The sequence below is a fragment of the Macrobrachium nipponense genome, chromosome 4 (assembly GCF_015104395.2).
Source record: "Macrobrachium nipponense isolate FS-2020 chromosome 4, ASM1510439v2, whole genome shotgun sequence".
Classification (NCBI taxonomy): Eukaryota; Metazoa; Arthropoda; class Malacostraca; order Decapoda; family Palaemonidae; genus Macrobrachium; species Macrobrachium nipponense.
Window position 1 is genome coordinate 125649513 of NC_061100.1, and position 16888 is coordinate 125666400.

At 37.2% G+C, this 16888-nt stretch overlaps 2 protein-coding genes across 9 annotated transcripts in view; one reads left to right on the forward strand and one right to left on the reverse strand.

Moving 5' to 3' along the window:
• LOC135211136 (beta-1,4-glucuronyltransferase 1-like) overlaps positions 1-16888 on the reverse strand; it is a 90791-nt gene that overhangs the window by 6638 nt on the left and 67265 nt on the right. For 2 of the 4 annotated variants that reach the window (XM_064244289.1, XM_064244290.1), the window contains one exon: positions 134-1189. In XM_064244289.1, coding sequence (XP_064100359.1) covers positions 134-1189 — 1056 coding nt within the window. Of the gene's footprint in view, positions 1-133; positions 1190-9571; positions 9814-10791; positions 11032-16888 lie in introns of those variants that run through there. The other 2 variants (XM_064244292.1, XM_064244291.1) reach the window with 2 other exon arrangements.
• The window catches only part of LOC135211135 (uncharacterized), a 190385-nt gene continuing 179829 nt past the window's right edge, over positions 6333-16888 (forward strand). Inside the window, exons 1-2 of one of the 5 annotated variants that reach the window (XM_064244284.1) lie at positions 6333-6756; positions 7369-7575. The gene's annotated coding sequence lies outside the window, so the exon portion shown is untranslated. Of the gene's footprint in view, positions 6757-7368; positions 7581-16888 lie in introns of all 5 variants that reach the window. The other 4 variants (XM_064244282.1, XM_064244280.1, XM_064244285.1 and 1 more) reach the window with 4 other exon arrangements.

The following is a 16888-nucleotide window of genomic DNA, read 5'->3' on the forward strand; positions in this document are numbered from 1 at the left end:
AAATGTGTAAGCCGTGAAACATAAATGTTTTATACTTGAGCTAAAAGTTAGTGACAATGTCATGCCACTGATTTGAAATAACTACATAATTATGAACTCTTTTACTGATATTAACTGTATCAACCAAATTTACCTGCATTGTTCCTGGAGTACCCATGAGCTTAATCCAGTCTGTAAGCGCAGGAAATCTTTGGCAGTGAGCACACACATGGCGGTGAAAGTAGACAGCATCATTTCTCTGGTACTGCTTTACTAGTTCCTCCTTACTGCCTGGCACCACCGATGCCACTTCAAAAACGGGCACAACGTAAACACGAGGCCAAACACTGGAAACCCTTATGTCCTTTCCCGTTGCTACTTGTGAAACCATCTTGAGGAACTGTTCAGCCAGACCCGCTGACGGATACAACTCCACGTCTGAGGGAAGAACAAACCATGTTGATGCCGCTGATCTTGCAACATTTCGAGCAACGTTCACAGGGTACGGCAATCCTTCGATGGTGCGGAAGCCTTTGACGGATGCTATGTCATCTTTGCTGCAGTCTAAAGTAGATTCGTCCACCACAAGACGCCAATCCGAAGCAGGTGGTGAATCTTTGGGCCAAAACAAGTGCCACGAGACCTTTTCTCTGACGGCTGCTGGGCCACACGCCCTCAGACGCGCCACACGAGCTGCAGCTACGCAGAAGTCTGAGTGAGGAACGTATACTGCTACAGAGAGGGGTCCCGACCAGCGGGAAGCCAGCTCTCCAACATGGCTAACCATTTCGGGAGTTGTATGGGTGGTGTACGTCACGGAGTCATTGTTTGTGTAAGTACGTGAGCTGGGGATCCATTCATAAAGGACATTATATGGGCCATTATCCCCCAGCTGAGGGGAGCCTTTGGGTTCCCGCATACGTCCCGCAGGTACCAGTGAAAGTGTGTCGCAGACGAGGTGCGCGGCATCGCTGCTTTCTTGTGAGGGGCCCGTACTTTCACTTTTTTCTTCTGGGGCATCTCTGGGTGGGCAGGCCAACAGGGCACATGGAGCTGCTAATAACAACCACGCTCCAACAACTACTCCAATGCCAACGCATGCCCACCTCTGCCAACGCCGCCATGCCCTCGTCCACAACATGTTGTTTACTCGGCCACAAAGCCACCATTTACCACCTTGACCACCTGCTTCACTGCCTCCTGCTGCAGCCTGTGGAAGAAAAACGGGATTTGGACGTTACCTAACAACTAGACTTTCAACCACATGAACTAAACGAACGTAGCAACTGAATAAATAAATATTTAATTCTTAACTGGAAAGTGTTCTGCTCTTATCAAAACAGTATTAGTACAAATTAACGCGAGATATATGTAAATTTGTGATACTGAGGTGTCGTTCACACAGGGGAACACAACCATAATCATTTAAAGTATAAAATAACTCGGTCAAGTTTTCATTATTCCCTTTAACATTTTGGAATGAACAGTGGAGTAATCAAGTCTTCTAAATTCTAAAAGAACAACCATCTAAACCCCTCAGTTGTGTTCTATGTTGGAAAAACAGTCAGTTAATATGAAGAAAGCCCCAGAAGCAGTCTCAAGCAGACTGGTACTCCAAGAGAGTGGACCGGCAGCCCTTTTTGTGTGCACTAATCACAAATCTGGTAACCTTAAACAACTTTCATGCACATCAAACGAAAAGAATAAAAGCAGCGTATTACTCTTGGTGACTAAAGAAGTTATTAATACCTTTTGTTTGGGGGTGTAACTAAGAACATGTCATTCATTCTAAGAAATGTTTGAGTTTGCGGACAGTAATTACGCTAAAATAGGTTTGAAAAAAGCCGTGGTGTGTCCGACGCACTTTTTTTTCTTTTTTAATTAAGAACAATGTGATCGAAGATTATGCAAGTAAATAAGTAAGGCAAACTGGAATACAATTTGGAAGATCACATTTACGATATAATTTCTTGAAAAATGAGTAATACACACACACACACACACACACACACACACACACAACACACTATATATAATATATATATATATATATATATATATATATATATAGATATATATATATATATATATATATATATATATATATTATATAAAGGTATAAGCCACGAAGGAAAGATAAACAACGGAGTTTCTGCAAGATCTTTCGACTCAACGTCCTTTACTTAGCAGACAAACTGACTTACATGAGAAATTCACAGTACAGGAAAGATGGTATAAGTGACAGATAGGGATTATAAGGAGATTAGTACCTAGAACCTAACACACCTGGAGAATGAGTAACCTTTCCGAACAAGCATAAACATGGATACAGTTTAAGAACAATAAGATTACGTTCAACTGCTCAGACACAAGGACAAGACAATTAAAGGATTATACAGGGCGACAGCTGACCACATTAAAATCTTTGGTAAACAAAAACTTATTCACAAAACGTATTAAACATACATATACAAAGAAAATATCTCTAAGGCAACTAATTTGAATTTAAGTCTGTAATTATATCTTTGAGGTCATTCTTAAACATGTTACAAATACAAGGGTCTAAATGAAACAGGCCACGACTAATATCAAAATTACAATGGGAAGTAAGTTGTATTATGGCAGATTCTAAAAGATTTCGTGATAAGACACCTATTGATCTTGCAATTACTGAACTACCAATCCAATTTATCCGGTTGTTGTTTTGACTTAAACGAATGAATATTGCATTAGATGTTTGCCCAGTTTTGACAGAATATCTATGCTGTTTTGAGCTTGCTTCTAAGCCTTTGCTCGACTGTCCAAGATAAAAGGAATTTTATATATTATGTTGTTGCTTTCCTTGGGGCCATTTTTTATTGACATTCCTTTTAGTGCATTATTATAAGAAAAAACAAGGTTGACCTTAAAGGATTTAATGGTTTCAAATCCGTTAAAATAAGGCAAACTGAGAATGTTCTTAGAATTTTCTTTCTCCGTGTTACTTACACTATAAAACTTTTTGTGAGCTTTATTATAGCAGATATCTAATATATGTGAAGGATAACATAAATATTTTCCTATTTTTCTTATGTATTCAATTTCTTGATCCAAATATTGGGGACTGATAATGCGCAATGCTCGTAAAAACATAGAAGAAAAAATTGATATTTTGATGTTAAGATGGTGGCCTGAATAGAAATGGCCATAAGTTAAGTTGTTGGTTGGTTTCCTATAAATATTGAATTTACCTTGAAATGGTTCTCTATGTATCAAAACATCTAAGAAAGGGAGGCAATTGTCTTTTTCCAATTCTAGAGTAAACTTAATCGATGGTACCTGGTTATTTAGTTTGGAGAGTAAATCATTTACATCAATACCAGCAGGCAGAACAGCTAAAATATCATCCACATATCTATACCACTTTACAGGAATATATATGATATTAGGTAAAAAGCGTTTTTCAAAGAATTCCACGTACAAGTTTGAGAGGAGGGCTGATAAAGGGTTGCCCATTGCCATGCCAAATATTTGTTGATAAAATTCACCATTGAATATAAACTTACAATCACAAATGCACAACTCAGTGAGTGAAATAATATGACTTACAGGTAGCAGTAATTCATGCTGAGTTACTTCATTACCAAGATATTCTAAAATAGAATCTATAGGGACTTAAGTAAAAAGAGAACATACATCAAAACTAACGAATCTATCTGTGGGGCAAAGAGCAATTTTATTTTATTTATCAACTAAATCTAGAGAATTATATATGAGAATAGGAGATGGTTCCAAGTAACATGGACAAGATCTCGGTGAAAACAACCACCGGATAAATTGGATTGGTAGTTCAGTAATTGCAAGATCAGAAGATGTCTTATCACGAAATCTTTTAGAATCTGCCATAATACAACTTACTTCCCATTGTAATTTTAATATTAGTCGTGGCCTGTTTCATTTAGACCCTTGTATTTGTAACATTTTTAAGAATGACCTCAAAGATATAATTACAGACTTAAATTCAAATTAGTTGCCTTAGAGATATTTTCTTTGTATATGTATGTTTGATATGTTTTGTGAATAAGTTTTTGTTTACCAAAGATTTTAATGTGGTCAGCTGTCGCCCTGTATAATCCTTTAATTGTCTTGTCCTTGTGTCTGAGCAGTTGGGCGTAATCTTTTTGTTCTTAAATTGTACCCATGTTTATGTTTGTTCGGAAAGGTTACTCATACTCCAGGTGTGTTGGATTCTAGGTACTAATCTCCTTATAATCCCTATCTGTCACTTTACGACCTTTCCTGTACTCTGAATTTCTCATGTAAGTCAGTTTGTCTGCTAAGTAAAGGACGTTGAGTCGAAAGATCTTGCAGAAACTCCGTTGTTTATCTTTCCTTCATGGCTTATACCTTTATTTATGGATTTATCACGTTCCAAACTTTCGTGATTCAGTTATACATACATACATACATAAATACATACATACATATATATATATATATATAGATATTATATATATATATATATACACATATACACACATATCTTACGTGAAGGACCTCATTAAAACTGGATGGTATTTAGCAGAGATTTTTATTCAAAAAAGGTACAAGCTTTCAAGCTTATCAAGTATCCATGAAATCATGGATACTTGATAATGAGGACCGATTGTCCTTGAAAGCTTGTACCTTTAAAAAAATAACTCCGTTAAATACCATCCAGTTTTAATGAGGTCCTTCTAGTACCAGTGCACAGAACAATTGTGTATGAAATAAGTTATATATATATATATATAGTATATATATATATATATATATATATATATATATACATAGTATACATTGAATGTATTTCCTGATGCCAGAAAACACAGGTAGATGAATGCAGAATACAATTAATTTTCCTAGACGGTTCTGAAAAAGACCTTGAATATCATGTAGCCTACTTCATCCGACTATTCAAAGTTTAAAATTGATGTGTACAAGTATTAGTATGAATATCCTTATCCCCTTATAAATGCTTCCCAACTATAGCTGGTTCACTTAAGGTAGATTCATGGATGAGCCAAATACTTACGAGACGTTTGTTTGGAAGCCACTGATTGGTTGGTACCGGCAGGTAGGCAGCTCCCAGCCAATCAGGGTCCGCCAAACGAACTTCTCGCAGGCATAGCATAGGGCTCACCCAAGAATCTACCTTAAGTGAATCAGTTATAATCCTACACGAAATCGGTAATAAAAACAACGCAGAAAACAATAACATTAATAATAGTCCAAGAGAAAGTAACACAATTCCTCAAAGCATTAATTATACTTATTAATATAATTAGTATGATCATTGTTATATTAAGATTAAAGTGAAGGCTATCTCCAAACATCAGCGTCTTAGTTTCTACGTCCATTTTCAATTAGAAAATAAATTCACACTAATGCACTAAAGCTGATGGATATTGACCTATGAAGAGTTGATTAATCCGGTGACAAACAGAAAGACGTAGTTTTTATGCTACTCAGTAGCATGAAAACTACATTTAACTTTATACTGGTATGAAATGACAGTTCGGAAACACCTTCTGTCCAAGATTATCGTCATCTTTGCAGATGCGAACAGGTTACTTTAAATTAGAGGATACGGCATGCATCGCCTGTCCTATACAATAAATTGCAAAGTATATATATGCAAATAATTTTGTCAGCAAAACGATAAGCTGTTTGCAAGAAACTATTCAGCCTGCCATCGTTGAGCTCTGTGTCAATCTATTACCAATGGCCCTTATATAGAGCATGCAGGCCGCTATGACAAACGATCACTACAGCCAGGACCCACTGACTATACAGCCATACGTTCGGGTGTATTTGTTGCAGTTCAGACAATGTCACAAAACCGTTCGGTTAGGCAACAAAAACGAAAAAATAAAAGCTTTGAATGTTTAATTTTAGTACCAGTAGTTACTTGGGCCAGGATCCTCTCATTGGGCCGTAACATTCAGCACAAGTAGCGAAAACATGCAAAAGTTTCAGTGATAGATACGCTACATCACAATAATGCTTAGAATAACATACCATTAGACAAAACGCGGGAACTCGGAAGCGAAGAATGCACACTTTGCAAAACTAGAGGTTCAGCAAATTGGCAAAAGGTATCTTAACTACATAGTTTCGTTCTTCCCAGTCCAGGAACACAATGTAAAAAGAAAAACTCACAACCCTGATGAAAATAATAAATAATTGTCACAAATGCAGCTAGGCTATGGAGTCTATAACAGTGACAGGGATTAGTTCCTATCAAAGTAAAACGAAAAATAAAGACGAAAATGGAAAAGGCGGGAAGCCGGGACATGAACAAGCGCACCAACCACAGTCCATGGTATTTATTGTTAGAAGAAATCAACATACAATCACGTCACACGTGTGGAACGGAAATAAATTTCTGACTCAACTCGGGATCGAATCCGGGTCTTGCCTTTCAACTAAAAGCAAGACCACCGAGATAGTGGTCTTACTAAAAGCCCATGTAGAATCAGAAATTCCTTACAGTGATGTGTGAGGTGGCTTCGTGCGCTGTCGAGAAAGTTACCAGTTATCTGAGTGCGTGAAAGGGTAGGGTTACTTTTTCATTTATATGGTGATATTGAGTGGGCCATATTTTACCAGTCCAACGTTTGCCATTCACTTAGCATCAGAGTAAGAAAGAGGATGGCGTGCACCACTTAATTGTCAAATGATTCCAAGTTAATCCCCAACTCGTCTTGAGGAGATAAAGGAGAATGCAAATATGCAGCTCTGCGGTCGACTTCTCAGGTAGGCTATGTCATAATGTTCACGACGCTGGGCTTTTTATTTCGCTCGTTAAGTCTCCACAATGTGCTTTCTACGAAAAAAATACAAAAATCTATCGTAAATATACTATTAACGTGACAGTTACCGTCTATGCTTGTGTTTCAAAGTTCACGGCCTCCAAGCAAGTGGGCTGGTATTAAAGTAAAAGTTTACCATTTGTGGGTATGGGTCGTGAAAAGAAAAGTGTCTATTAGGTGATTTTATGTGAAGATATTATAAACAAACGCGTTCTAGGACTGGTCAAGAGTGCAAACTTTTGGAAAATTGGCAGTATTTTTTCTTATTATTATGGCTTACTACCACTGGCACCGAACAGTGTTCATGCATTCGCATCGGCCTAAAAATGTTCTACTATATGCCATATTTCTTCCCTCAAGGCTATTTTTTTTCATATATTTTCGTAAACGTCGATAACTTGGAATTCTAGGACTTTACAAACCATCTCAACATACCTTGTAAGATAGGATAATTTTGAAACATCCAAGAAATTACGTGTATCAATTAACTGTAATATAACCACTATCACTGTCGAATCCTGCTTTCAGCATAATATTATTTTGACGTGTTTTGCAGACTCCATTTCCTCTAGCCCAAACGAAGCTGCCTATCTTTGACAGCAAAGGTGACGAGCTAAGTTTTATCAACAGTATTGGCTGCATTCCGTAAGCTGTTACTCAAGATGCAGTGAATGACGGGAGTGAATTTGTATTTGCCCACTGTCCCTTTAATAGGAAGGAATGAATATGAAAAGGGTTTAGCTGAGGACATCGGACATCTTAGGTGAGGTTAGTTTAGTTAAGTAACGCCTGATATAGTGATATTTTACCTAATTTATGGTTGTTTTTTCAGTCTTGTCTTTCCATACACACACACCAATAAAAGTGTACATATATATAATATATTAGTTGTTCTAGATATTAGGCAAGACAACGTCCAGTAATGCCTATGCGTTAGATAATTCATGAAAACGATCAGCTGTAGACTGACTATACTCTGTTTTTTTTCCATCTGTTCATCCGCATGTGGCGGTCGTGCATGGTAACACTGCGTCCCGGGCTTTAAATAGTTACGCTATGTGTAAGTTTTAGGTAAATAAAAGGATATCTTGGTATACGTTTGCAACTGAAAAGTATTTTAATAATTTACTGTATGCGAATTATACCGTTAATATTCGAAATAGGTTATTATTTAAAAACCGGGACGCAGTGTTACCATGCGCAAACACCACAGCCGGATGGACAGATGGAAAAAACAGTGTATAGTTTTGACTGCATACAGATTATAATGACATATATATATAATATATATATATATATATATATATATATATATATATACACACACACATACAACAGATGAAGCTAGCGTATGGATAGGTGGTCTCATTACATACTTTTGGCAACAAAGTACTCGATAACATAAAATAGCTGCACGCATTAGTTAAGCAGACTAATGCCTATCACTTGTGGGTAAACTTAGATATAAGAATATGCATACCCTATGTTTAAAGGGCACACGTTATGTTAGTAAGCAAACTATATATAAAAAAAGGAATAATAATCAAGAAGAAACCTCGAACTTGAGATCTTTCTGATTACCGAACAGCTGAGAGAAAATGAGAAATTACTATGAGTAAAAACCGGTAGAAAACAAATGAGTTTTTATCTATATTATACTTATAATTATCAGGGAAAGATAACAAAACATAAGGCCAGTAAGGAAAAGCATATACTATAATATAAAGCAAACTGAACGCAGAGTAAATCGTATATACCAGATTACGAAGCCAATGGAAATGGAAATATTAGGGAGGTCTAGAGGCATATGCGACTCGTATAAAGGTGTACGTTGATGAAGGCTTGTCGGGGAATGGGGCCATGTTTATTTGGAAAAAAATTCTCAAGTATTTTGTTATCAAAAGTATGAAATGAGGAACGTTGTACAACACCTATTAGTACGCCAGCTTCATTTGTGTGTGTATAGTATATGTACTCGGTCAGAACTACTCTAGGCTGTATAATGTAGGCTGTATAGTTTTCATATTACACCTGCCTGTAGAAGGGACGCACATACAAGCGTGCGTACAATAAATAAAAAATGATACGTGCGTGTACGGAAAACGTAGGTAATGTAAATCCATTATTAACTAGGGCATTTTCTCTTCAGTTGCAAAAACATTCCGTATCACTTTCATTAAAAAAACGAAAGCAGCGTTGTACAATCATAAGATGATTAATAATAATCCATCTTGGTCATGAAGACAGCGTCGTAAAGCTCTGGGAGCTGCCATACTGACGCCGAGAATGTAATCACAACAGTACCTTCTGGGCATAACGCAAGCTGTAAATGGAATCCTAGTTTACTCTCGTTTTCGGTATCATGACCATTCTACTTTTTTATCTTTAAAATAAACAGAAACTCAAATGCTTCAGGAAATTGCTAACTAATGAGAATTTCAACAGACGAGAACAGTTAATAAACTTAAAAACGTAATTGCAAACTGTTAAATAATGTTTAACTTTAATCAAAATCACCAACAGGAGTGTGACTAGCCACCTGCTACTGTTGACTGAATAAAGTAAAAAATAATGGCTTTACACCATAGCTTTCTTACGGATATTTTAAAAGCCCAGGTGCCTTTTTTCTGTAGTGATTTCGAAAAAAGTAAAACCGACTCAGAGATTTAGGAAATAAATGTTTTGAAATTGCGATCACATCTCAATGTTCAATTTTACACCACATTGCCTAACGACTTGACAGTCAATTTACGACTTACCGTGGGATGCTCCGAGCTGCTAACTCAACCTTCAGGTAATGTGCATTTCATTTCACTGTTAATATCACGCCAAAACCATGTTCGCTAACGTGGAAGCAGGATGCTACTGCTCAAGGTCTTACTAATGCTAACCTACTCCTTATGCCTCCAACGGTCCAACTATAAACAGACTTGAGTGAGTAGCGGAGCACGGACTGAGCAGTACCGCGTGGTTGTCTCGATCAACGCTCTAATACTCAGTGATATGACTCGCGTGTCATTCATTATCTGCTAGGTTGATATGTTATCATCTCATTCCGTAATTGTGATAACGTTCCTTAGTAGCGCATATATCTAGTATTCTTTGCTTTTGCTTAGAGTTACTTGCTTACTTATAACAATAATGTATTTCAGTTGGTCAGCCGTATTCTTATTAAGGTAATAAGCAGTTTGTAATGTATTATAAGGGAATAATGTAACGGACTCGTAAGTCTGTGATAAGTGTTTGGTTTCTGAAGCTCGAGGGCCCTTGCAATAACATATATTGCATACATATCTAAACAATGAACTTAATTATGTAGATTTATTTATTTTCTTATTGCAGTATAGCCACAACGTAAGTAACTTCGTTAGACCCTTTGGGTCTAAACAGTGAATTAACGTGAATCGTGTTTAGTCAAGTGTGGCAGGTCACAGATTAGATATTTGTATGTAGTAAGTACTTAAACTCGGAAGGGTTTAATTCAGAACCGGAATGCTCTCTCCGTGGTACCGTTTTTTTTTTTTTTTTTTTTTTTTTTTTTTTTTTTTTTTTTTAAACAAGCAGTCTTTTGTCCTTTTGAATCCAATAGCCATCAGTCTGAACATCTGCACATACAGTGTTAGCTGTACCAAATAAACGGAATCCCGTAGCAGAGCGCATATTTACTCTTAGAGCACTGATTCTTTGGGGGCAAACGAGACGACCATATAACCTAGACTCATTTGCATTCTTCTAGGTGGTATTAGGGCGCCCTTGTCGCAAACAGGCCATTATGAAATGTCCTTCCACAAGCTACCTTGATATTTCCAGCTTCTGAGGTACTTTAATTTAAAGGAACACCATTTATTAATCTGTCTGGGAAATATTTCATGCAGATGCATGCAGTGGCGAAACCTAATGACTTTTTCTAACTCGGCCAGATTGAAAAACAACAGAAAAATTAAGGTTAACCATTAAGGAAGTGATAGTTAATTTTTACCTTTAATGCACTTAATTGCGAATATCTTGGGATTTTGGAGAGGGCCGTTTAGGGTCTCTTGTTAACATGCCATCGAAACCACGTGCTACCTAAGGTGTCCACAAGGAGAGTACGATCGTTCTAGTCTCTTCAAGTGTAATGGTCAGAAATGCGTGATAAGGACGCAAGACCCACAAGCTAACCACCCAGCAGCCCTACTATACCAAGACCAGCACATTCCTATAACAGCTTATCTTGTCAAAGTTCTTTTCAGACTTCATAGCGGTTAAAAATTTTTGTATTTTTGTGCCGTACTGTGCCAGTCAGTCTATACCAACTAAAATCGTGGAAGAATGTGGGTTTTGCAACAGACTTTCTGTTATAACCAGGTAGTTGTTATTAACATTATTATATTAAAAAAAAGACGTGTTTGTTACAAAAACATTGTGGTTTTTCTTGCAAAGGAAGTCATGTTTGCATGGCACGTTCGATTCGCTTAGACGATGACTGCTCGTGTCTATTTCTCATTAGTTTATGGAGTCTAAAATCTAAACGATAACACGAGTGCCCATATTTACGTAACACCTTAATGTAGCTAGTACCAGGTGATTCTAATCTTATCTCTATGATGTTATTACTAAAGGTGACAAAGAAGTGGAAGGAGGGGGGGGGGATGGGGATGGGTAGGGTCCCACTCTAGAGTAGGATTTAAATGTGTTCAGAATGCTACCAATGTCCATGATGTCATTCAGTGTAAATTGTACTTCATTTCATGATATATTGATGAAAAATATTGGACGGCAATAATAGTAATATGTACAGTAATTCAGCGTATTTGCTATCCATGCTTGTCCTTAACTATTATTAATCCTCTTAATTTTGCATTCTCATGTCTTTAAAAAATATGAATAGAACTTAGGCATAATCCCGCATTTACTAGACAATGCCGTTTGCATGTACATTATGCAATTTTTCTATCCTTTTCATACTCGGTGCGATGGCTTCGACAAACAAAAGAAACTAGGAATTGATGTAATTATTTGAAGGCCACTTAACGCAAAGCATGTGGTTGGGAATCTGACTCCAGTGGTAAAAATATATATGAATAAGAATTATGATTCTATACTTGATAACACACTCAAGGGATCCAGTTGATGTAACATTCCAGCACAGAAATTGAGAAATTCTGATTTGGTTGACAATTAACGATTTTGATTCCACACTGAAGTTGGGCTGTCGTGTTAGTTGGTAGCATATAAGGTGCATCCAAAAAGCCTGGCGTACACGTATAGATTGTAAATGTTGGTTTAGAAGTACAAGAAAACAAAATCACAACGCGAAGACCAGTTACTTCGGTTGATACTATCTCGGCCAAGAACAAATTGAGCATGCGGATGTGAGCACGCCTTTGTTTACTGTGATGGTAGTAATGGAGCCAATTGATTCAAGAAGCTTAATGGGTTTCTCGCAATGTTCACACTTGAAAAAGATACCATAAAATCTCTTAATTAAGGTTTTGCTCATGTTATAGCAGGTGGTAGAATGACCTTTAGCCTTGTCACACTAAAAAGAAAAGAAAAGCGGATATTTTAAAGGCGATTTATACTTCTAAATGTCATGATCCCCATCAAAACGGGTTTGTGTATTGGATGTTTAACGAAGCGCATCTTGGAAAAGCCGTTGAATGTCAGGTTAATGCCCTTTGTCACTTCCTGATCCTCGGTGAAGGCTCTTTGATCATAGTTTCAAATGTTAATGGCCGTGGGATTTTCTTTAGAACACAAATGAAAGGCATTTAAAGCCGCCACGACTTTAAAATTTTGTAATCGTTTTTGACTGCATAATGTACCAGATTTTGATATACTAAGTGAATTGTTCACATACGCCTAGTTTCGCTTTATTATCCCCAAGAAGTACAGTATCATATGCAAACAAGAACCATTCCACATTCAATTCATGACCAATTTTATCATTCCCCTGATTCTTGAATCACTGTCCGTAAAGATATGGAACAGCCATTACACAACCGCGCCACGGAACCATTCATATACCAAAGCAGTTTCTTAATTCCTACCAGCACATTTCAACGCTCGGCCATGAAAACTATCAGTCCTACCCAACAATCCATCTCCCGTAGGAGGCCAGTACTGACTGTCAATGCACCTTACATGGTGCAGTGTAGTCGCTAGCAAAGGTTATATATATATATACACATATATATGTGTGTGCGTGCATTTATGCGTGTCAAAAATTTTCATAAAGGCAATGTGTGTTTGAATAATATTTAAGGAATAATCCGCAAAAAGGAAAAGAAAAACGAAAAAGTACGACAAGGAAAGTAAAGAAGAAACATCCAGAAAATGAAATAACTGAAGGGAAAGAAATTGCATTTGCAAATGCAGACGTTTCTGCTACATATCAATTCATCACCTGTATCGATCGTCTTCTCATGCGGTGTTGGACAGCCTGTGTCTGATTGACGAAGGTACTCAATCACTCAATCATTTCTCTCTCTCTCTCTCTCTCTCTCTCTCTCTCTCTCTCTCTCTCTCTCAAAATCCTCTCTCTCTCTCTCTCTCTCTCTCCAAAATCATTGATTGAATGCTGGAGTAAAATATAACGATCCTTTGAGAACAAAACAATGTCCTGAAATTGTTTCGAGAAATTGAATGTAATGATCGATATTACTTGGCATCTCTCTCTCTCTCTCTCTCTCTCTCTCTCCCTCCCGGTTGCCGATGCTGATAATGAGTGAGAAAGTGACGTATGTGCAAGCGTATGTGTCGCCGACCGTCTGTTTGTGCTGCGGCCGCGGACGCCAGCAAGGGATTTCCGATCGATGGAGAGAAGGGAATAACGAAATGACAAGTGTCACCTAATGGTGTGCCTGCATGCGCGCTTCTACGTGATGCTTACATCACTGATAATGACTGCCAAGACTCTATTGTTGTGCTTATCGTGACCATCTTGTGAAAATAATAAAGAAAGTGTCTGGAACAATGTAAATATTAAGAACAGCGTTATATTATATTGTAATAGCAAAGAGGCAGCGTAACAATGGACTTGTATGAAGATGTTGAGAGACCAGTTCATAAAACTTTTTAGTGGGTTAACTTTGACTGTAATAATCACAGATAATTTATGGTTAGGACAACACCTTTATTGGAAATGAAACCCAGGAATGAATAGTGTAACCGGCAAGGGTAAATGAATGCTGGAAGTCATCATTAATACGAATTACTGTTGATGACCTTAGTATGTTTTATAATAAATACTAGTCATTGTAGTTGTTATACTTTCTGGTTTGGGAGCATCTGGTAGACGGTCAAAGCAGAGGATTGTTCGAAAATTTGAGGCAAGATGTGAGAGCAGCTATGTGCAATCTATTTAATGAAGAACTTTGTCTAGGTGGGATTTTGCAATTAATTTAAGGCAATTGCTCTCTGTTCTGTGTAAGTGCAAATGGAGCAACACTATAAAATTTTACGAAACCGAATGAATTTGAAGTTTCATCTGGCTCGAACACTGGCAAACTTGATGACTTTGTAACGAATACTAAATAGAGAATGAAGTATCATCAGGATAATTAGATAGTGCGTTGAGGGCCACAACATTCCCTTGTAGTACCCAACGGCCACCCTTCATTCCCATTCGTAATGATAATTCCTCTCATCTCGTAAGATTAAAACTGCTGAAGAATATTTAATAAGAAGACTAATATCAGTTAGAACTTAAGTCAGGGAAAGAGTTCCCTGAATAACTCATGAAATGCGACAGTGTCATGTGCTTAGTAATAGTAGCCACATCACTCCAAGGGAAGGAACTTTTTTTTTTTTTTTTTAATCAGAACAAATTGATAATGAACAGTTGCTCGTTCAACATGTCAGCGATAGGATATGAACAATATAGGTAATTGAACCTGCGCATTCGGAAACCACTCTTAGTGTCTATTTTGGCCATGATCTTCCTGCCTCCATATATTGTCAAAATTGCAGCTTGTTAAGGCACCGTTATTGTCTATGGATCTTCGTCATCTGAATATAAATGAGTCAATCTTAGAAACTGTTCTTAGTTTGAGTTTGTTCTTTGTTATATGATCACCGTCAGGCAAGCCTCCTCTGACAAAGTTCAGGCAAACCATGGAAAGGTCGTATATGTTCGACATTTTAATTTAAAATTTTCAGATAATGTGGATTAACATATGTCCAAATGTAACACGAGAATAACAATGTGCTTTTGGAAAGTGTCTAGACGAGAGAAAGGTACAAAGTGAATTTGATCTATTTAAATAGTGATCTATTTAATTTAGTTTCTTTCAAGCACCATTAACCGTAAATCATACGAATGCAGCTTATATACAGAATTGTCCTCCAAATTATTCGGTTGGGTAGAATTCATAGTTGATAGCAAATCAGATATTGAACATAGTGCGTGCCGATGCATCACCTCTTAAAATTGCAGCTTTAGCTTTTCATTATTTAATATGCCAGAAGAGAGAGAGAACACGTCTGGTTTGTAAACCAAAAAAACAGAATTAAATAAAATTTCCTGACAACAGCTATTTTCCTTCCCGAGAATCGTACGCGCGGTATAGCTGGAGCTTTATGTCAGAGCATAAAAAATATAACGTCAACAAATTTCCACGAGATTTGGCAAGAAATCCGTGTATCAGCTCTGAATTTGGCTACCAGAAGAAACGCCCACTCAAGAGTGGATGCCATCTTCCTGGTCTTTTCGCTTTTTCTTGAAATAAATCAGAAGACAAACGAGCCTTTATCACGGCCATTTATAAAACGACACGGCCAAACAGAAGCAGTTATATCTCTTTCTTTCCATGTTTTTATCTATATCGTTTGGAGACTGAACTGGACCGGATACAAATCCTGGCAGTTGCGTCGTTATGCCAGGTTTAATTCCGAAAGAATTCTCTACGACCGCTTGCCTCAGTACGGCTCTTCCAGCAAGAATTCCCGCGCTGTCGTTTATTTATTATTATTATTTATAGTTATTATTATTATAGATTATTAATTATTATTATTGATTATTATTATTATTCATTATTTAGCGCTTCAGTGGCGTGATCGGTATGGTCTTGGCCTACCACCTCGATGGCTGCGAGTTCGATTCCCGAGCATTCCACTGAGGGGTTAGACCTGTTTATTTCTGGTGATAGAAGATCACTCTCGACGTGGTTCGGAAGTCACGTAAAGCCGTTGGTCCCGTTGCTTGAATAACCACTGGTTCCATGCAACGTAAAAACACCGTACAAACAAACAATCAATTATTATTATTCAGAAGATGAAACCCATTCACATGGAACAAGGTCACAGTGACCATTGACTTGAAATTCAAGCTTCCGAAGAGTATTGTGTTCATTAGGAAGAATTAAGGGGAAGTCAAGTGAACTACAAAAAGAAGATATCCCACGAAAAAAAGATTAATAAACAGATACAAAAGTTTTAAAATACAAGAAAAACTGTATTAGGGCAGTAATGCATTAGATTTTCGCTGGAACTTCGGAAGTTATGTCCCTGGTGGATAGGTATAATATTATTAACTAGAATTTCTAACTGAATAACAGCTGTAATTCAGAAAGTCAATGATGGTAAGGAAAGGATTGAAATATGCACGTAAAGAAAGTTTGATACAATAAACTAGACAAATGTGCTAAGTAAGTTTTACGTGAAAGTAGGAAAAGCTGAGAGACTGCTTTTGATAGATAACTTAGTCAACTGTCTATGTTCGGTCAGTTTGTCATACGACAGTAACGATGATGAATATGAAAGTGGGCTGCTTACAAAGTCTCAAAGACAAATTTATGACTCAAAATATTATAACGATAATAAATATACAAGTGGGCTGCTTACAAAGTTTCAAAGAAATAGTTTGACTCAAAACATTACTTTTACATAAAATAATTGAACTTTCAGATTCATTGGCTTGCACTCAATGTACGTACAAACGATAAATTGAAGGAGAGAGAGAAAGAGGGAAGAACTGCAGGCTGAATTTCACTCTCTTGAAATGAGAAAGATATGGTTCACTGATAAGGACGACTCGAGCCTTCGAGGATGATGATGATGGGTCGAAGATTTGAGGTCAAGAGAGAGGGAGGGAG